We start from the raw sequence: 22,391 nt of genomic DNA on the forward strand, positions 1-22,391 counted from the left end.
TGCACCAGTGAGAGAGAAACAGAGAGGGAAGAGGACCCAGAGAAAGAGAAAGACAGAGTGAGGGAAACTAAGAGAGACCAGAGAGAGCACAATAGGTCCATATATAGAAAGAGAAAGACAGAGAGGGAAGAAGGGAGAGATGGAGAGCAAAAGAGAAACCCAGAAAAAGCCACAGGGTGGGCTTTCATTCTCCAGGGCCTGGACTAGAGCAGATGTCCATAGTGTTTGTCAAATGACTCTATGAGCAGCAGTCATAAGGAAGGCCTTGGCAGCTCCCAGCCACAGCGGGATGAGCAAGGGAGACAGGGGGCCAAATCTGGGCCTCCGCATCTCCAGTGACCTGGTTTGCCTCCCGCCCCACTCTCCTCCCAGGTGAATGGTGTGCTGAGGGCGTTGCCTGTCTCCGAGGCCAACGGGCGGCTTTCAGTGACCCACGGTGCATCCAAAGCGGTGCTGGCCACTGACTTCGGGCTGCAGGTCACCTATGATTGGGACTGGCGCGTGGAGGTGACGCTGCCCAGCAGCTACCACAGCGCCGTGTGTGGGCTCTGCGGGAACATGGACCGCAACCTGAGCAACGACCAGGCCTTCCCCAACGGCACCCTGGCCCCCTCCATACCCATCTGGGGTGGCAGCTGGCGGGTTCCAGGCTGGGACCCACTGTGCTGGGATGAATGTCAGGGGTCCTGCCCGACCTGCGCTGAGGACCGACTGGAGGAGTATGGGGGCCCCGGCTTCTGCGGCCCCCTGGTCCCTGGCTCCGGAGGCCCCTTCGCCGCCTGCCATGAGCACGTGGCCCCTGATAGCTTCTTCAAGGGGTGCGTTCTGGATGTCTGCCTGGGCGGTGGGGCCAAGGACATACTTTGCCAGGCTCTGGCTGCCTATGCTGCTGCCTGCCAAGCCGCTGGGATCGTCATTAAGGACTGGAGGACGGAGGCCGGCTGTGGTGAGTGCTGGGGGCAAGGGTCCCGCCTCTTTGGAGCTGGTTTGATTTCATTCCAGTCCTTTCGGGTCTGTTTGTTTGTTTCTCTTTGTCTCACTGTTTGTTTTTGTCTCTCAGTCTCTTGGCCCTTGTCTCTGGTGTCAGCCTTTGGTTGTCTATTTCTCCTCTTCTCTCTTCCTGTCCGTGGGTCTTCCATTGTCTCTTATTTTGTCCCTCTTGGTCTCTGTCTGGCTTGTCCTACCCTATCCTCAGACCCAACCTGCTGACACCATTCTCTCTCTCTTTCTCTTCATCCACCTATAGAGCTCCCCTGCCCGGAGAACAGCCACTATGAGCTCTGTGGCCCACCCTGCCCAGCCAGCTGCCCATCTCCCACGCCTAACACCAGCCCTGCCATATGTGAGGGCCCCTGCGTGGAGGGCTGCCAGTGCGACTCAGGCTTCGTGTTGAGTGCCGACCGCTGTGTCCCCCTGGAAGGCGGCTGCGGCTGCTGGGCCAACGGCACCTACCACGAGGCCGGCAGTGAGTTCTGGGCTGATGCCACCTGCTCTCAGCGGTGCCAGTGCGGGCCCGGAGGTGGCTCGCTGGTCTGCAAGCCTGCCAGCTGTGGTCTAGGTGAAGAGTGTGCCCTGCTGCCCTCAGGCCAGCAGGGCTGCCAACCTGTCAGCACAGCCGAGTGTCAGGCCTGGGGTGACCCCCACTACATCACCCTGGATGGGCACCGATTCGACTTCCAAGGCGCCTGCGAGTACCTGCTGAGTGCGCCCTGCCATGACCCACCCAAGGGGGCTGAGAACTTCACAGTCACGGTAGCCAACGAGCACCGGGGCAGCCAGGCCGTCAGTTACACCCGCACTGTCACCCTGCACATCTACGGCCACAGCTTCACCCTCAGTGCCGGCTGGCCCCGGCAGCTGCAGGTGAGCGGTCTGTGGACCAGCATGTGCCAGCCCTGGGGCTGCCTGGGATAGTTAGGGGTCTGCCAATTCCCTGACTGCCTTTCACAGGCTAGCGGGGCAGATGGAGGGATTCACAGTAGGGGGCTTGGAGCAGTGGCTTCCCCATCTCTGAGCCTTAGTTTACTCCTCTGTGAAACGGGTCTAGGAAAAGTATCTGCTTCAGAGGGTAGTCTGAAGAGCCAATGATATCCTGTCTATATAAAAAAAAAATTAGTTCAGTCATGTCCATCCCTTTGCGACTCCATGACGGTAGCCCACCAGGCTCCTCTGTCCATGGGATTCTCCAGTCAAGAATACTGGAGTGGGTTGCCATTTCCTTCTCTAGGGTATCTTTCCCACTCAGGAATCGAACCCGGTTCTTCTGCATGCAGGTGGATTCCTTACCACTGAGCCACCGTGGAAGCCCTCGTTATTATTACTACAACTATAAACTATTATAAGGAGGGGGAGGTGACGCGCACAAGGTGTCTCCGCCCCCGCCCCCGCCCCCAGTAGATAGTGGAGTCAAGATTCGAACCTGTGCCTCCGACGTTCAGTAACCCCCACTCCCACCCCGCCCCTGCAGGTGGACGGGAAGCTGGTGGCCCTGCCCTTCCAGCTGGACTCCCGCGTGCACGCCTACTTGAGCGGCGCAGACGTGGTGGTGACCACGGCCTCCGGGATCTCGCTGGCTTTCGACGGAGACAGCAACGTGCGCCTGCGCGTGCCGGCGGCTTACGCGGGCGCCCTCTGTGGGCTTTGCGGGAACTACAACAAGAACCCCAAAGACGACCTGGACGCGGTGGAGGGGAAGCCCGACCGCTGGCAAGTGGGCGGCGCCGCGGGCTGCGGAGAGTGCGTGCCCGGGCCGTGCCCCGAACCCTGCACGCCCGAGCAGCAGGAGCCCTTCGGCGGCCCAGACGCCTGCGGCGTGATTTCGGCTGCCGAAGGCCCGCTGGCTCCCTGCCACAGCCTCATTCCGCCCGAGCAGTACTTCCAGGCCTGCTTGCTGGATGCCTGCCAGGCTCAGGGCCATCCAGGAGGCCTCTGCCCGGCCGTGGCCGCCTATGTGGCAGCCTGCCAGGCCGCTGGGGCTCAGCTCGGCGAGTGGAGGCGGCCGGACTTCTGTCGTGAGTACTGATCCGTGCATGGGACACATAGTGGAGTCTCTCCTCCTACCCTCTTCCCTGGGCCCTGAGACAAGCGCCTTCTCTGTGGGGAATAGGCACCAGCCCGCCTTCCCTTAGCCTGTGAAAGAAATACCTTGGCATTCACACACTGGAATATTCCCAGTGACATACTGCAGTAGGAGAGACTCATACACGTGTTTACAAACCCTGGGTCCAGTTGTTCAGTCCCTAAGTTGTGTCTAATTCTTTGTGACCCCGTGGACTACAATGCACCAGGCTTCCCTGTCCTTCACTACCTCTCAGAACTTGCTCAAACTCATGTCTGTTGAGTCGCTGATGCCATCCAACCATTTCGTCTTCTGTCGTCCCCTTCTCCTCCTGCCTCCAATCTCCCAGCATCAGGGTCTTTTCCAGTGAGTTGGCTCTTCACATCAGGTGGCCAAAGTTTTGGAGCCTCCGCTTCAGCATCAGTCCTTCAAATGGGTATTCAGGGTTGATTTCCTTTAGGGTTGACTGACTTGATCTCTTTGCTGTCCAAGGGACTCTCAAGAGTCTTCTCCTATACCACAATTCAAAAGCATGAATTCTTTGGTGCTCAGCCTTCTTTATGGTCCAACTCTCACATCTGTACATGACTGCTGGAAAAACCATAGCGTTAACTAGATGGACCTTTGTCAGCAAAGAGATCCAGTACACTGTCAGGATTCATGCACTCAGATAGACTGCGGTGACTGATTACCCCAGTAGATTCTCTCAGTTACCTCTGGTCAGAGAGACCTAGAGAGTTACACCTGGTCAGATGCCTCTGTTGTTGTTGTTGTTGTTTAGTTGCTCAGTTGTGTCTGGCTCTTTGCAACCCCATGGATTATAGCTCTTGAGGCTCCTCTGTCCATGGAATTCTCCAGGCAGTAGTGGAGTGGTTTGGTATGTCTTTCTCCAAGGGATGTTCCCAACCCAGGGGTGGAACCAAGGTCTCCTGCATTGGCAGGCAGATTCTTTACACTGAGCCACCAGGGAAGCGCCAGATGCTTCTAGACTGGTTTTTTTTTTTTTTTCAATTTTTTTAAACAGAGTAATGCACAGGGTCAGATCGATTTCATCTCATAACCTCAGACAGGGCCTCCTCTGGTTAGAGACACTTGGTCACATTTACACAGAGACACACATAGGCAGATATACCTTTCTGGTGAATCAGGACCCTGACATAGCCCCAGGAAGATACTTACAGGTTCTTGGTCAGAGAATCCTGGACAGTTCCCCCTCGGGCAGATCTCTTGGTCACATTTATCCTGTCAGCTTCACCCAATGATATAGGTGTGGTCAGAGTCACACACTGACAGACCCTGTCAGAGAGGCTGTGAGAGGCTTCCAGATCAGGCCTCCCCTCCACAGGCAGGCATACTCAGATGGATTCATACCCCAAGATGCCTCTGGCCCCGCACCCCAGCAAGAGTCACACCCTGAGATACTCATGGTCAGTTCTAACCCTGCATGTCTTGGTCAGATATATGAGGTTGGACTCACCCAGTCAGACTGACTTGATCTTTAGAAATACTTGAGCTGGTTGACACACAGCCTGGCTGGAGAGACCTGCTTCCCAGATCCCCACACTGAATCCCCTGTTGGCTGTGCTGGGTCAGACGCCCCACTCCGATCCCTGGACAGATTCACTCATGAGATGTCCCGGGCAAAACACACAGGTTCACCCTGGCAGCCTCTCCCGCTCGGTGCCCCCCCGCCTCTGGCGTCGCCCTCCCTCACGCCCTGCCTCCTTGCCCTCTTGTCCCGCAGCCGCCCAGTGCCCTGACCACAGCCACTATCAGCTCTGCGGCGATTCCTGCCCCGTGAGCTGCCCTAGCCTCTCAGCGCCCGAGGGCTGCACGTCCACCTGCCGTGAGGGCTGCGTCTGTGACGCCGGCTTCGTGCTCAGCGGAGACGCCTGCGTGCCTGTGGGCCAGTGTGGCTGCCTCCACGAGGGCCGCTACTACCCGCTGGGCGAGACCTTCTACCCGGGCCCCGAGTGTGGGCGGCACTGCCAGTGTGGACCCGGAGGCCAAGTCAGCTGCCAGGAGGGCCAGACCTGCGGGCCCTATGAGGAGTGCCGGGTACAGGACGGTGTCCAGGCCTGTCGCCCCACCGGCTGTGGCCGCTGCCTGGCCAACGGGGGCACCCACTATATTACCCTGGATGGACGCGTCTATGACCTGCATGGCTCCTGCTCCTATATCTTGGCCCAGGTCTGCCACCCACAACCTGGGGACGAGGACTTTACCATCGTGCTTGAGAAGAATGCAGCTGGAGATCCCCAACGTGTGGTGGTTACTGTGGCCGGCCAGGTTGTGAGCCTGGCTCGGGGGCCACAGGTAAGTGGACCCAGCCTTACTCTTGGTGGGGGAGGGTCTGAGGAGGAGAGGGCCTAACCTAGGGATTTTGAGAGAGATATGAACCCAGTGCAAGGGGACTCAGGAGGACATAGATCTGTCCTGGGAGCCTGAAGGAGACACGGCCCCAGCCTTGGGGACTGAAGAGACACTGTCAGCCTGGGGTCTCTGATGGGAACATACCCTGCCCTGGGAAATCTCTGGGTGACGTGGCCTCACCCCAGTGGAACTGAGAGAGAGAGAGAGTCTGTGGCCTGGGAGTCCGAGGAGACAGGCTAACCTGTGCTTCCCTGACCCACCTGACCCTTCCGTCCAGGTCACTGTGGATGGTGAGGCCGTAGCCCTGCCCGTGGCTGTGGGCCACGTGCGGGTGACGGCCGAGGGCCGGAACATGGTTCTGCAGACAACCAAGGACCTGCGGCTTCTCTTTGATGGCGACGCCCACATCCTCATTTCCATCCCTTCGCCCTTCCGTGACCGGCTCTGCGGCCTCTGTGGCAACTTCAATGGCAACTGGAATGACGACTTTGTCCTGCCCAGCGGCGACACGACCTCCAGCGTGGATGCCTTTGGAGCTGCATGGCGGGCTCCTGGCTCCTCCCAGGGCTGCAGCGAGGGCTGCGGACCCCAAGGCTGCCCCGTGTGCTCAGCAGAGCAGACGGCACCATACGAGAGCCTTGAGGCCTGCGGGCGGCTCCCAGACGCCAACGGCCCCTTCTCAGCCTGCCACGCAGTGCTGAGCCCCTCTGAGTACTTCCGCCAGTGCGTGTATGACCTCTGTGCCCAGAAGGGCAACGTCACCTACCTCTGCCGCAGCCTGGCAGCCTACACAGCGGCCTGTCAGGCTGCCGGCGTGGCCGTGAAACCCTGGAGGACAGACAGCTTCTGCCGTGAGTGTCTGGGGACCCCTGGGAGGACTCCAGCTCGGGCTCCGTGCCCCCTGTTTTGTCTGCATCTCAGGGGCAGGGCCCCAATTCCTCCCTTAGCACACCCTGCTCTGGCTTCGCTCCTGCCCAGCTGACTGGCCCTTCTCAGACTCCTTTCAGGGGCCCCCTCTCCTGAAACCTTCTCTTACCGTTCTCAGGGCCCTTCCTGGACATCTTCTGTGGTGACCTGGGAGTGTGGGTCAGGCAGGTCAGGAGCTCACATAGTAAAACTTGAGTCTCACCCAGGCCCCTGCCCCAGCCCAGCCCGGATGGGACCATCACCCCTTACATCCTTCAGGACAAGGCAGCTGCTCCCTCAGACCCCTAGCCCAAGACTGTACCTCTTAGCTAGCCTCTAGTCAGGGCTTATCTGTTTCCTTCAAACCCCCAGGACAAGGCTGTGTCTCCTTGGACTCTCCTGGACACAGCAGTGGACACTTATGACCCCAGGGCAGAGCTGTGTCTCCTTCATTCTTCTCAGGGCAGGACCTACATGCAGGCAGTGGACACTGTCTGTCTCCCTCTCTGACCTGTCTCCTGACTGCCAGCCTCACAGGTCCAGTGACCTCCTGAACACTTTCCACTAGGTGTCCTTAGGAGGCCATCACACACCTCCTGTGTTCCCATGTGACATTAGCATTTCACCCCAAACTTAATCTTCTTATTTTTCAATCTTGATCCTCATCTCAAGGCAGCCACATCATCTACCCGTTGCTTAGCCAGAGCCCAGGCCCTGACCCTGGGTGCTTCCCCTGGGTCCTCACAGCTCCCATCCTTGCCCTGACCTTCTGTCTGTATTTCCCCTGATCACACTGGGCCATCACAGTCTGTCCCACTGACATGAACCCCACAGGGCAGGGCCTGGAGCTGTGTCCCCAGCGCCGGCAGCTCAGAGCCGGGTGTGCAGTGGGCCCCGTTCATTACTCAGCGGGCAGCCGTGACCCCACCCCACTCCTTTCTCTGCAGCGCTGCAATGCCCAGCCAACAGCCACTACTCCGTCTGCACGCGCTCCTGCCAGGGCTCCTGCGCGGCTCTTTCTGGCCTCACAGGCTGCACCACCCGCTGCTTTGAGGGCTGTGAGTGTGACGACCGCTTCCTGCTGTCCCAGGGTGTCTGCATTCCCATCCAAGACTGCGGCTGTACCCACGATGGCCGATACTTGCCGGTGAGGAGGAGTTTGAAGTGGGCAGGGAGGGTGGCGGAGCTTGAGGTTCAGCAGTAAAGAATCTGCCTGCCAATGCAGGAAATGCGGGTTCGATCCTTGGGTCAGGAGGATCCCCTGGAAAAGGAAATGGCAACCCACTCCAGTATTCTTGCCTGGAAAATTCCATGGACAGAGGAGCCTGGTGGGCTGCAGTCCATGGGGTCGCAAAGAGTCAGACACGACTGAAGTGATTAAATAGCAACAAGGAGCTTGAGGTGGGCAAGGAGGATGGAGGAGCTTGAGGGAGACTCAGATTTTCTTTTTTTTTTTAAAGTTTTTATTTTGTATTGGGGTATGGCCAATTGACAATGTTGTGATGGTTTCAGGTGGGCAGCAACGGGACTCAGTCATACATATACATGTATCCATTCTCCCCCAAACTCCCCTCCCATCCAGGCTGCCACATCACATTGAGCAGAGTTTCACACAATCAGTCCTTGCCAGTTATCCATTTTAAACATAGCAGTGTGTACATGTCCACCCCGAATGCCCTAACTATCCCTTCCCCCGACCCTCCCCCTCGGGAACTGTAAGTTCATCCTCTAAGTCTGTGGAGACTCAGGGTTTCTGTGCCGACCCCCCTCAAGGATGGGGACGGGGGGCTGCCACATTGCCTGCCGTGTGACTCAACGCTGGTGAAGTCCCAGTATTAGTTTCCTGTGGCGGCTGTGACAAATGACCACAGCTTGGGGCCTTAACACAAGAGAAATTTATTCTCTTGTTTAGTTATAGAGGCCAGAAGTCAGAAACCAGAATAGGTGGGCGAAGATGTCAGCTCTAGGGGGAAATCTGTTCCTTGACTCTCCTGGCTTTCGATGGCTGCAGGCATTCCTTGGTTTATGGCCTTGTCTTTGGTTGTTTCTGGTTGCCCTGGTGGATCAGATGGTAAAGAATCCTCCTGCAATGAAGGAGATGCAGGTTTGGTCCCTGGGTCGGGAAGATCCCCTGGAGAAGGAAATGGCAACCCACTCCAGTATTCTTGCCTGGGAAATCCCATGGACAGAGGAGCCTGGCAGGCTACTGTCCATGGGGTCGCACAGAGTCAGACACGACTGAAGTGACTTACCAGCAGCAGCAGCAGTAGGTAGCACAGCTATGGTCATTTAATAATGGGAACTGAGATGGATGAAACTGGAGCCCATTATACAGAGCAAAGTAAGCCAGAAAGATAAAGACCATTACAGTATACTAACACATATATATGGACTTTAGAAAGATGGTAACGAGAACCCTATATGCAAAACAGAAAAAGAGACTCAGATGTATAGAACAGACTTGTGGACTCTGGGAGAAGGCGAGGGTGGGATGTTTCAAGAGAACAGCATTGAAACATGTATATTATCTAGGGTGAAACAGATCACCAGCCCAGGTTGGGTGCATGAGACAAGTGCTCTGGCCTGGTGCACTGGGAAGACCCAGAGGGATGGGGTGGAGAGGGAGGTGGGAGGGGGGACTGGGATGGGGAATACATGTAAATCCACGGCTAATTCATTTCAATGTATGACAAAAACTACTGTAATGATGTAAAGTAATTAGCCTCCAACTAATAAAAATAAATGGAAAAAAAAAATAATGGGAACTGAAAGTTAAGAGTTGATTTATTTTTGTGACGGATTTTTAAAAAAATTCGTTTATTTATTTGTTGCTGCTCGGGCTTTTCTCTAGTTGTGGCGAGTTGGGGCCACTCTCTAGTTGTGGTGCACAGGTTTCTCATTGTGGTGGCCTCTCTTCTTGCAGAGCACAGGCTCTAGAGCACATGGGCTTCAGTAGCTGTAACACGTGGGCTCAGTAGTTGTGGCTCCCAGGCTTTAGACCACAGGCTCAGTAGTTGTGGTACACAGGCTTAGTTGCTCCAAGGCATGTGGGATCTTTCTGGACCTGGGATGGGGTTCGACATGGGTTTGTGTTTCCTGTGTTGGCAGACGGATTCTTTACCATTGAACCCCCAGTGAAGCCCATGATTGATGTTTTTGGAGCTCAACTATGCACTAAGTTGGTTATAGATGTTAAGTCATTTGATAGTCACAGCAATTCTATGAGACACAGACTATTGTTATGTGCCCCATTTTACAGATGACAAAGAGAAGCCAGTCCAAGGCTACCCATTAGCAAGGAAGGAGTCTGGGGTTCATACCTCAGTAGCCTGAACTCACCTCTGAACCACGAGGCTGTCCTGCTTCTTCAGAAGCATGTTTGTCAGATAAAGGAAAGATAGATTACCACAGTCCTTCCCCATTCATCCCATTTTTTTTCTTTTTCTTTTCTTTTTTTGCTGCGTGGGGTCTTTACTGCAGCATACAGGCTTCTCTATAGTTGTGGCACGCAGGTTCTGTAGTTCCAGCATGCAGACCCAGTTGCCTCACAGTGTGTGGGATCTTGGTTCCCTGACCAGGGATTGAACTTGTGCCCCATGCATTGCAAGGCAGAGTCTTAACCACTGGACCACCAGGGAAGTCCCTCATCCTAGTTTTATTAATAGCAGAACGGTAGGCTGGAAGGTCTAGAAGTGTAGGACTCCTTGGAAAGAAGATGCTAAACAACAACAAAAAAAACTGTTTTGTTCATAGTTCTGCAACTCTGCTATTTGGCCTGGGCTCAGCAGGGCAGTTCTTCTGCCATCCCCTGGGCTCACTCACACTTCTGTAGTCCCCCAGTGGGTTAGCTGAGGGCTGGCCACCCCTCTTCCATGAGATCTCTTCTCCTCAGGTGGGCTAGCCTGTGGTGGCTGGATAGGGTTCCGGGAAAGAGGAGTGAAGCTACTGTAAGGTCTCTTGAGGTTCAGGCTTGAACCTGGCACAGGGTGCTTCTGCTGCATTGCAATAACCAAGGCACAGTCTTAAGTCCAGCTCAGATTAATGGGATAGGGGAAATAGATACATTTCTTTCTTTTTAAGAAAACATTTTTTTCTTTTTTAAAAATGTTGTTTGTTTATTTTTGGCTGTGCTGGGGTTGAGTCTTCATCCCTACACGTGAGCTTTCTCTGGTTGCCGTGAGCAGGGACTCCTCTTCATTGTAGTTCCCGAGCTTCTCACTGCGGCAGCCTCTCGTTCCAGAGTACAGGCTCAGTAGTTTCGGCCCATGGGCCCCTCGGCATGTGGGATCTTCCTGCACCAGGGATCAAACCTGTGTCCCCTGCATTGGTTGGCAGACTCATCTACTGGGCCACCAGGGAAGTCCTCCATGTCTTAGAGGAAGTTACTGCAGCGTCACCCTGGACGGATCCAGAGGGTGGAAGGTGGTGGTGTGTTTGCAGTCCGCCGCTCCTTGTGACCTACCCCTTTCTGTGCACAGGTGAACTCCTCCCTGCTCACCTCGGACTGCAGCCAGCGCTGTTCCTGTTCCTCGAGCACCGGCCTGACGTGCCAGGCAGCCAGCTGCCCACCGGGCCGTGTATGCGAGGTCCAGGCTGGGGCCCGGGACTGCTGGGTCCCCCATGGCCTCTGTTCCCTCTCTGTGGGTGCCAACCTCACCACCTTCGATGGGGCCCATGGCACCGTCAGCTCCTCTGGTGTCTATGAGATCTCTTTCCGCTGCCCAGGATCACAGGAGACCGTCCCCTGGTACCGTGTGGTTGCCGATGTCCAGCCCTGCAAGGGCAAAGTGGAAGCCGTGGCCCGGGTTCATATCTTCTTCCAGGATGGGCTGGTGACTGTGACCCAAAACAAGGGTGTATGGGTAAGCCGGGACACAGGGGCTGTGTCTCCCCTGGGCTTTATTCTTCCTGTTGCAGTGTGCCTACATTCCTTGTGGCCTATCTGTCCTAATGTCTTTTTTTTTTCACAGATCTCTGCAGTTTGTTTCTCTGGGTTTGAATTTGTGTCAATACTTCAAACTTAGTCCCTCTCTTCTGGCTGAGTTCTTGAGGAGCAAAAGCACAGTCAAGTAACTTAGCCATGTAGATGTTAGTGTTAATCAAGACTCTGTGGTTGCAAGCGAGAGAAAACCAATTTCAGAGTGCCTTGAGCAAAACTGAATTTATCAGCCCACGTAACTAGAAAGTACAGGGACACAGCCGCGCGGGTGGCTGGATCTAGGTGCCCTGGATTTGTACCTCTGTGTTTGAGACTTGCTGGTCACCAGTCAGCTTCATTCTCTGTGACTCCCTCCAACAGACTCATGAAACAGGGATTATCATTATCTTCGTTTACACAGAGGGGAAACCAGGGCCCAAAAAGGTGAAGTCATTTACTCAGGTCACTCAGAGAGTACCTGAGAGATCCAAGCCTTGAGCCCACCAGCACCACCCATGCCCTGAACCACTTTGATGGCCATGGAGTGCTGCTGGTGATGGTGTGGACCCAGGGAACCAAGATGGGCTCCAGGCGCAGTGCTCGCTCAGCAGGACCTTTCTTGGAACTCCGTCAATTCCAGGCCACTTGCCTCTGCCCTCAGCTGTCTTTCAGCTTGCTCTCAGGGTCCCCTCAGGCCTGTCACTGTTTGTCTCCTGAGTCCATTCCAGCCCAGATGGGTCCTCCCTGCTGTTCCTCGACTTCCATTGACTTATCACTGCCTTGCATTTGCCAAACTCCACAGTTCTCACCACCCTGATTCCAAATTTCTACAGAGAGTCTCTTTGGCCGAATTGAAGGCTGATGCCAACTCATAGTCTGCTCCGCCGTGGCCTGTGTCATAGAGCCTCGTGACCAAACACAGACGCCAGGCTGCCCTAAAGCTCCCGTGTCCTGTTTCCATGGCCTGTTCTTGGATTGCAGAGCTACGCTCTGGTGTCTTCTAGGTCCAGTAGTGGGGTATAGCCCATGCTCCACACACCTCTCCCCCAGGGGATGGTCTGCATCCCTCCTGCAGTGCAGGGAGATGGTCCAAGACTCAGCCCTGCTTTCAGCAGGGAAGCTTGTGTTCTCTCTTTAGCATAGTCTAGACCAGTCACTCTTTCTCTGATTCTCTGCTGGATCCATAATTCAGGTGAACAGGCCCCTACTCTTTTATTATGTTGAATATGTTCTTAACTTTTTTATTGGGGTGTAGTTGCTTTATAATGTTGTGTTAGTTTCTGTTGTATGATGAAGTGAATCAGGCATGTATATACATGTATCCCCTCACCTCCCTCCCACCCATCTAGGTCATCACAGAGAACCTAGCTGAGCTCCCCACACTATACAGCAGGCTCCCGATAGCTATCTGTTTTACATGTGGCAGTGCATATACGGTCAACCCCGACCTCCCAGTTCATCCCACTACCCCTCCACCATGTCCTCATGTGCGTTCCCTGTGTCTGCATCTCTATTCCTGCCCTGCAAACAGGTTCGTTTATACCATTTTTCTAGATTTCCAAATCTATGCATTAATATATTTCTTTTTCTGACTTACTTCTCTCTGTGTGACAGACTCTGGGTCCATCCATGTCTCTACAAATGACCCAATTTCGATTCCTTTTTATGGCTGAATAATATTCCATTGTGTATATGTACCACATCTTCTTTATCCATTCCTCTATTGATGGAATTTAGGTTGCTTCCATGTCCTGGCTATTGTCAATAGTGCGTCAGTGAATGAACATGGGGGTACATGTGTCTTTTTTATCAATGTTTTTTCTCTGGATATATGCCCAGGAGTGAGATTACTGCAGACCCTTACTCACGACCTTCCTTTGCTCATCTGTCCAGAAACAATCCTCTACACAGCAGACAGATGCTCTAGAAATGTGAATCAGATCGGTTCTGCTGATTAAAACTGCTTAAAACTCTGCAGCGACTTCTCAGAACAACATTTCAAACTCAAGTCACCTCCCTTCCATGGCCTGCAAGACTATGTGATCAGACTCCCGCTGGCCTCAACAACCTCATTTCCTCCAACTCCTTCCTGAGCTCACGGGCTGTACTGATAACAGGCTGAGCTGGCCTTTATGCTGTTCACACAGTGGACCACTCTTGTTCCCACCGCCAGGCCTCTGCACTTGCTGCTCCCCCTGCCGTAGTGCTCTCCTTCCAGATTTCCCAAGCCTCGGCTCCTTCTCATCCTTCAGTTCTCAGTTCCGCCCTCACTGCTTCTACAGAGCGCCCTACGGAACCTCTCCCTCTTCAGTCCAGCCTCTGTGCGGTTACTCTGTTTTATCCCCTTCCAGTGCTAGTCACCCTCTGAAGTTATCCATTATTTCTTCGTGTTGGTTGACATGCTCCCTCACTGGCACATAATTCTCAGGCGGGCAGGGATCCTGTTCCCCTTGGTCTTCACTTTGTCACCAGTACCCAGATCAGGGCCTGGCCCCAGCAAGAGTCTGGTTTTGTGACTACATTCACCCCCGTTCCCTCTGCACCAGGCTATGTGCTGGAGAATACAGATAACTCAGTCCCACTTCTTATATCGTCGAAGCTTGCAGCCCGCTGAGACTTCCCTCCCGCTTCTTCAGCTGTCCTTCACTGCATCTATCCTTCCTCCTTCCACCTCTCCTTCCTTTTTTCCTCCCTTCATCCCCCCTCCATTCCTTTTTTCCATTGATTCACCCATCCGTCCATCCATCCACCTCTTCAGATCTGTCTACCTATCTTTCTTATCTACCTGACTCTCTAGTCATCTGGCAGAGGAAGCGTCACATACAAAAGCATTTTGAAGAAAAGAACTTTTCTTTGATAGAAGGCTCTCCAGGGAGTCTAACTTTACAAGGGTTAACTCGTCAGAGAAAACAGACAACAGTTATTTAAAAGAAAAAACTCACCAGGTTACCAGGGTTACTGAGTCCACAGCCTGTGATGGACAAATGGTCATTTTCTCACATGATTATTACACTGGCTAGGTCATGACTTGTCTTCAGACATCAGCGTGGCAAAAATAAGGGATGAAATTGCCTTGTTAGGGAACCAGTAACTTAATAGGACATGCTCAAGGGTTCTTTTTGTTTTGCAAACTAGAATTAGACAGGATGCTGCTGGGGTTTGACTCATTGTTTATCCCTCTGGCACAAGTGCCTCCCCCCAGCCCCAGGTGCCTTTGGGATGTTGTGCTTCTGCATCGATCCATCTCTTCATCCATCCACTCTCTGTGCTCTTATTCATTCATCCACATCTCTGATTGTCTTAGGTGTCCGTCTCTCCATTTGGTGCCTCCATCTGGGCCTTCATCTCTTTCAGCCTCTGCCTCTCTGCTTTTGCTCCTAGGACTCTTGGTCTTCCACGGGGTCTCCTTTGTAGTAACACCCAGGCTTCTCTGTGGTTCCAGCCTCACCTCTGTTTCACCCTTTTCCCCTGCCAAAACCACCAGGTGAATGGTCTCCAAGTGGACCTCCCAGCTGAGGTGTTAACATCTGTGTCCGTGAGTCAGAACCCTGACGGCTCTGTGCTAGTCCAGCAGAAGGCGGGGGTCCAGGTGCAGCTTGGCACCAATGGGCAGCTGGCTGTGGTGGTCAGCGATGACCATGCTGGGAAGCTGTGTGGGGCCTGTGGAAACTTTGACGCAGACTGGACCAATGATTGGCCTAACTCCCAGAAGGAGACAACACTGGAGAATTGGAAAGCACAGGACTTCTCCCCATGGTAACGGATACAGCTCGGAGGCTAGGCTTCTTGGAACAGGGGCACCTGCATCCTCATGGGAAGGGGGAAGTCGGGGTGGGTGCTCCGTCTACAAAAAGTGCTAAGTGTCTGTGTCTTACAGTCAGGACTGATCAGTCATCCACCGGAAAGGAAGACTGCAGGACCTGAAGCCTCTGGAGGTGGAAGGACGCACTCTGTCATTATATGTGTCCCCTCTCAGCTCTACCCCTTTGGTGAGCCACTTGAGGCCAACCGGAAAAGCATTAAATAAATATCTTAAATAAAGTTGCACAACAATGTGTCTGTCTTATGGCTTCTTATCATGTGTGCTTGCTGAGTAGCTTCAGTCATGTCCTACTCTTTGCGACTCTGTGGACTGTAGCCCACCAGGCTCTTCTACCTATGGGATTTTCCAGGCAAGAATACTGGAGTGGGTTGCCATTCCCTCCTCCAGGGGATCTTCCCGACTCAGGGATCAAACCTGAGTCTATTACATCTCCTGCATTAGCAGGTGGGTTCTTTACCACTGAGCCACCTGGCAAGCCCCTCCTTCCGGCACATCAGGTGTCAGATGCCTGGGGAGCCTGGAATATGATGAATATTTACTGGCAGGTGAGGGGACAGATGGATGGAGACAGATAGATAAATTGGGAAAGATGTAGGTGGGGAAGTGGGAAAACGGGCAGTTGGATGATTAGAAGAATGGATGGATGAGAAAATGAACAATTGGACGGAGGGAAGAAGTAGGAAATGAAAATATCAACAGCTTCTAACTTTATCATTTATAATATGGGCATGGTAATTTCTCTGCCACTCAGTTTCTTCATATGTTTTAGTTCACTCAGGTTGCTATAACAAAATATCATAAAGTGGGTGGTTTATAAACAACAAAAATTTAAATTTCTCACAGTACTAGAGCCTGGGATTCCTGGTGGCTCAAATGATAATGTACCTGCAATGTGGGAGATCTGGGTTTGATCCCTGGGTGGGAAAGATCTCCTGGAGAAGGGAAAGGCAACCCACTCCAGTAGTGCCCAAATTCCATGGACAGAGGAGCCTGAAGAGCTAAGGTCCATGGGGTGGCGAAGAGTCAGACATGACTGAGCAACTAACACTTTCACTTTCACTAGAGCCTGGGAAGTCCAAGATCAAGGCGTCAGCAGATTTGGTGTCTGGTGAGAGCCTGCTTTCTGGTTCATAGATAACCATCTTCTCATGTGTCCTCACTTGGTGGAAGGGCAAGGGAGTTCTCTGGGCCTCTTTTATAAAGGCAGTAATCTCATTCATGAGGGCTCTACCCTTATGAGAGTACCCTTATGGGGGAGTATCACTCCCCCAAAGTCTCCATCTCCAAATACCATCACATTGGAGATTAGCTTCCGACACATGAGTCTTGAAAGGACACAAACTTTCAGCCAAAAGTATCATACTTAAAGTAGAGCCAAGGATAGTCTCTGCCTCACAGAGTTGGAGTGAGGACTTAAGGTGTTCGTCCAATCTAGGCATCAAAAACTGACTCTGTCTCCTGCCCTGCCTATACTGGTCTCCCCCGCCTCAGTGACTAGCACTGCCAAGCCTCAGTCAGAACATGGGGAATTATTCTTGATTCTTCCTTCATCTTTGCCCTCCACTCTGTTCATCAAAACATCTTTTTGGATTGTAGCAAAACATACCTGAAATCTGCCTGCCTTTCTTATCATGCCCACCGTCACCACCCGGTTCAGCTGCCGTCATCATGCCTACCATCTGCTCCTCCCCACCTGTAATTCATGCTCACAGCCACTAGAGGACTCTTCCTTACCTATGAAGAGTACCGCTGGCTGTAAATTAATCTTGTAATAAAATCAAATTCCTTCACCTAAAAGGCCCCTGCCAACCTCTTATTTTTAAAATGTATTTATTTATTTATAAATAAAGAGAGTTGGACCACAGAGAAGGCTGAGCACCAAAGAATTGATGCATTTGAACTGTGGTAGTGGAGAAGACTCTTGAGAGTCCACTGAAAAGCAAGATCAAACCAGTCAATCCTAAAGGAAATCAACCCTGAATATTCATTGGAAGGACTGATGCTGAAGTTGAAGCTCCAATACTTTGGCTACCTGATGCGAAGAGCTGACTCTGAAGACAAGACCCTGATGCTGGGAAAGATTGAGGGCAAGAGGAGAAGAGGGCAACAGGAGACAAGATGGTTGGATGGCATCATCGACTCAAGGGACATGAGTTTGAGCAAACCCCAGGAGATAGTGGAGGACAGGGAAGCCTGGTATGCTGCAGTCCATGGGGTCACAAAAAGTCAAACACAACTTTGTGACTGAACAATGTTTATTTGGCTGCACCAGGTCTTAGTTGTGGCATGCAGGATCTTTAGTTGTGGCATGTGGGATCTAGTTCCCTTACCAGGGAGTTGAACCTGAACCCCCTGCATTGGGAGCATGAAGTCTTAGTTGCTGGACCACTAGGGAAGTCCTCTGCCAACCTCTTTGGACTCATCTCCTATCACTGTCATTATGATTTAGGAACCTTATCTTTCAGGGTATTGAACATGCCAATTTTTTTACTTCATTCCTTTGTGAAAAAGCTGTTCCCTCCACTCATCACTGACTAGATGCATCTCATCCTTCAGATGTCCACTTACCTGTTACTACCTTACAGAGCCCTTCCACAACCACCTCACTTAAAAGTGGATTTCCTCTATTTCTCTCTGTCCTTAACCTGTGGGGTCTGCCGCAACTCCATGTAGTTAGTGTCCGAACGAAATTAAATTGTAGGACAGCAGTTGGAGTCTGCAGAGAACTGGAGACTTGCTTGTTGTGGAAATATATCTGGTGTCAGCAGTGAAGTGTATGAACACAAAAACAGATTTCTTTTACAGCAAAGGAAGTTAACAGGTGTCACTGACTGGTAAATATGGGTCAGAGAACGCTGAAATTCTCTTGTGATTGCTTGCATGTTCTCATTCAAATGGGAAACAAAGTCATCAGTTCAGAGCAAGAAAAAAATGTTTTGAGGTCTGATGAGAGAGAAGACTGTGTAAAATGATCCTTCAAGAAAAGGGGTCCAAGACTTCCTGGTGGACCAGTGGTTAAGAGTCCGCCTGCTGATGCAGGCCACACAGGTTCGATCCTTGATCCGGGAAGATTCCTCGTGCCACGGAACGCCTAAGCCCCTGCGCCACAACTACTAAGCCTGCACTCCAGAGCCCGTGCTCTGCACCAAGAGGAGCCACTGCAATGAGAAGCCTGCACAACTCAATGAAGAGTATCCCCTGATCATCGCAGGGGAGAGAGAACCCATGCACAGCAACGAAGACCCACCCCAGCCAAAAAAAGAAGAAGAAGAGAAAATCTGTCCAGCTGCCTTGGAAAAGAGTGTGTCAGTAGGTAAACATACTCTGATCACATGATTCAGCCATTTGACTACTGGAACTCTTCTCAAAAAAAAAAAAAGAAATTGTCTGTCCACATAAGTACTTGTAAGTGAATATTTCATAGCAGCATTACTCATAATAACCTCCATACTGGAAACATCTGGAAAGACAGACGAAGAAAGTGTGGTCTAGCCATACAGTGAATTCAGCAATGAAAAGGAACCAGCTAGTGATAACATGCAACCATTTGGGACGTGATGCTAAGTGACAAAAATCAGAACCAGAATTCTACATATTGTATAATCTTATCTATATGAAATGGGATGATTGAGCTGTTCTGAATTGTGGTGATGAGTATATAAACTATAAATTTACTAAAACGTGTTCTATAATGTGTTGACCTGTACACATAAAATAGGTATTTTTTTTAACAGATTGATCTTTTAAAAATATTTTTATTTATTTGTTTGTTTCTATGTCCAGTCTTAGCTGTCACACGTAGGTCTTTCATTGTTGTGGTACACGGGCTTCTCTCTAGTTGTGGTGGGTAGGCTTTGTTGCCCCTCGACCTGTGGGATCTTAATTTCCTGACCAGAGATCGAACCTGCATCCCCTACATTGGAAGATGGATTCTTAACCACTGGACCACGAGGAAAGTCCCCAAAGAGGTGGATTTTATGATATGTAAATTATGCCTTAAGCATTTAAAAATGAGCACATTACTGATACTACTAAGGAAAAAAAAGGAAATGGGAGAATGATTTAATTAGGGGCATGTGATGGGATGGCTGGACTGCTTGGGGTCATGCATAGAGTGGGTGTGGGTTTTTCTCCATCCACATTCAGCTACCAGTGTGCAGGTGTGAAGGAGGTGGAGAATGGACTCAATTGGGTGCAAAAGATAAAGTTAGAAGTTTGAGGGCATGAAGAAAGGAGAGGAGATAACAGTGGATGGGGCATTGGGCTGGGTGGTGAGAGTAGTGTGATCATGAGGAGGTGAGGTGAGGGGCAGGGAGAAGGAGGTCAGCTTCATGGGGCTGAAGGGTCCTCGGAGCAGCAGTTTCAGAGGGAGTAAACTGGAGAGACAGGAGGTGATGGGCAGACAATGAGATGCATGGAACTGAGATTCTGCAGGGGCTGCAGTTTTGGGGTTGTCACTGTCTGGGGGTGGGCCTTTCTTCCCCACCAGCCTGGGACCTTGGGATTGCCATAGTCACCATTGTGTCTCTTGCACAAAGTCTGGGTGTGGGAAGGAAGGGTTGGGCGGAGGACGAGGTCACTAGAGGAGAAGAAGTCAGGAGATCCAGAGGCCAGAATGGTCAAAGGATCATCTACCTGAATTTGGAAGTCAACAAGAATTATGAGAGGAGCAGCTTGGGTGGCCATGAGCCTAGAGCTAAAGAGATGACGTGAACTGCAGTGATTGGGAGTTGATAAAGCTGGTAACAAGAATGGGAGCAGGTTCTGTGCAGAAATTTCAAAGTGAGGGTCTTAGAGAGGAGGCAGAGGATGGTTTAGAAGTAGCCACAAGGAGCTCATCTCATCTACAGGACCAGTGAGCATGAAGGCTGAGGAAGAGAAGGGCTGCACAGAAAGGTGTGTCTTCATGGGAGAACTAGGTTGTGGTCAGAGCAGGAAGGTAAAAGGAAGGTTCGGGTGACGTGGGGGGACATGAAGAAAGCCCTCCAGGGATGCCTCCTCTATCCCAGCCCTGACCATTCTGCCTGTACTCCCCCCCTCCCCCATTCTGGCCCTGACACCTCTGAACCACCACTGTCAGAGGACCAGGGACTGGCAGCTCCAGGAAGGCGGGGCTCTTTCAGTCACCACTGTGCCCCCAGCACAAGACTAGCGGGTACCCCGCTAATTATTCACTGTGTGCTCATCATGTGCGACTCTTGTGGCCCCATGGACTGTAGCCCACCAGGCTCCTCTGGCCTTAGAATTTTCCAGGCAAGAATATTGGAGGGGTTGCCACTTCCTACTCCAGAGGATCTCTCCAACCCGGGAATTGAACCTGAGCCTACTGAGTCTCCTGCACTGGCAGGTGGATTCTTTACCACTAGCGCCACCTGGCAAGCCCCAATTACTCGCAGAAAAGGGAAGTGAAAGTGTTAGTCACTCCGTCGTGTCCGACTCTTTGCAACCCCATGGACTGTAGCCCACCAGGCTCCTCTGTCCATGGGATTCTTCAGGCAAGAATACTGAAGTGGGTAGCTATTCCTTTCGCCAGGGCTTCCCAACCCACTGCAGACAGATTCTTAACCATCTGAGCCAGCAGGGAAGCCCAATTAATCACCAGTAGTACCCATTTCAGGTCTGCAGAGCAAGTTGGCAGTTGCAATACTTCAGAGCCAGGAGATGGTGCCAGGATTCCAGAAGAGAGCCGGCACTGTACTCTGAGGATTGTCATCCATTTTTCTTTCCCTATTGTGGCTATGCCTCGAGGCCCGTGGGATCTCATTTCCCGGATCAGGGATGGATCCCGCACCCCCTGAATTGGAAGTATGGAACCTTAACCACTGGAACACCAGGGACATCCTGGATTTTCATCCTTTAGAAAAAAAAATTATTTTTAATTGGAAGGCAAACAGTAAGATCCAGGAGTAGTAGGTAACACTACCCTGAATTGGAACCATTTGAAATATTACATAGTTCCTGGAAATGCAGCATAGACTCCACAGATTTTCCATCTTAATATGTAAACAAATTTTCAGGAGTGTTTCCAGGACACCCTGCACAGAGAACTCAAGACACCACAGGTTCCTTCATTCCTTCAAGGAACATTTAGGGAGCACCCACTGTGTGTCTGTTCTGGATACAAAGTGATACAACAATGAACAGAACAGACCAGTGGATTCTCCTGGAGGTTGTTACTAATGCTCATAGTAGCACGTGTTTTGCTTTGTGGAATCAATATGAGGATGAATATTCAAATTATAAAATTACAAAGTGCAAAATTCTCAGTATCAATACAGAGTCTTCTCCTTGTTTCCTCCTCCGCCTGCATCCTGATCTGGTCCTTCCTGTCTCCTGCGTGATCCACTGCCGCAGGCCCCTCCTTGGTTTTCCTGCTCCCACCTCTATCTCTCACTCTGTTTCCTACATTCAGCCAGAGTGATCCAGGTCAGATCACATCCCTTCTCTGTTCAGAACCCTCCATCTCACTCAGAGCAAAAGTCAAAGTTCTCATCCCAAGGCCGCACACAATTTGCCTATTAACCTCCCAGTCCTCATCTCTTCCCACTCTCCCCTGCTCACTCTGCCTGAAACACATTTCTCAGTGTTTCTGCAACTCTCCTTACCTTTCCTGCCTCAGGGCCTTTGCGCATGCAATCCTATTTGCCTGGAACTCTCTTCCCCCAGACAGGAGCATGCCTCATTCACTTCCTTTAGCTTTTTGCTCAAAAGTCACTGGATGCATTCCCTGACCACCCTGTAAGAAATTTCACCGCTCTTCCCAACACCAGTCTCCAAAGCACTTATTTCTCCAAAGCACGTATGGCCTTCTACCATTCAGCGTGTTTTTACTAACTTGTTTGGTGTCTGTTTCCCTCATCGGAAGATGAGCTCCAGAGTTCCTATATCTTGTTCCCTGCTGCATTCCCAATGCCTAGAACAGAGTGCCTGTTACATTCAGGCACACAAGTGCTTTTCCAATGTATGAATGCAGTCCAGAGCCGGCCCTTGTTCTTGGGGATGGAAATGGATTAGGGAAGGCTTTTGCGTGTAGAGGGAATTTTAGGGAGTTAACTGGGCATAGAGAAGAGAAGCAAAGGGCACAGCTCCTGCGAAAGTTTGAAGATGAGCCCTGATTACTGAGGCTTCCTGGTGGCTCAGACGGTTAAGAATCTGCCTGCGACGCGGGAGACCAGGGTTCCATCCCCGGTTCGCAAGGATCCTCTGGAGAAGGGAATGGCAATCCACTCCAGTATTCTTGCCTGGAGAATCCCACAGAGGAGCCTGGTGGGCTGCAGTCAATGAGGTCGCAGAGTCGGCCATGATTTAGGGAC

The 22,391-nt window shown here is 51.8% G+C and overlaps 1 protein-coding gene across 1 annotated transcript in view; it reads left to right on the forward strand.

Moving 5' to 3' along the window:
- Positions 1–15,308, forward strand: part of FCGBP (Fc gamma binding protein) — a 41,223-nt gene extending 25,915 nt beyond the window's left edge. Inside the window, exons 12-20 of the mRNA XM_070450881.1 lie at positions 373–946; positions 1,247–1,863; positions 2,468–3,011; positions 4,803–5,374; positions 5,709–6,282; positions 7,285–7,484; positions 10,816–11,199; positions 14,740–15,011; positions 15,133–15,308. Coding sequence (XP_070306982.1) covers positions 373–946; positions 1,247–1,863; positions 2,468–3,011; positions 4,803–5,374; positions 5,709–6,282; positions 7,285–7,484; positions 10,816–11,199; positions 14,740–15,011; positions 15,133–15,142 — 3,747 coding nt within the window. The 3' untranslated portion in view covers positions 15,143–15,308. The remainder of the gene's footprint in view (positions 1–372; positions 947–1,246; positions 1,864–2,467; positions 3,012–4,802; positions 5,375–5,708; positions 6,283–7,284; positions 7,485–10,815; positions 11,200–14,739; positions 15,012–15,132) is intronic.
- Positions 15,309–22,391: the final 7,083 nt, after the last annotated feature.

This window comes from Odocoileus virginianus, chromosome 20 (genome assembly GCF_023699985.2).
Source record: "Odocoileus virginianus isolate 20LAN1187 ecotype Illinois chromosome 20, Ovbor_1.2, whole genome shotgun sequence".
Lineage (NCBI taxonomy): Eukaryota > Metazoa > Chordata > Mammalia > Artiodactyla > Cervidae > Odocoileus > Odocoileus virginianus.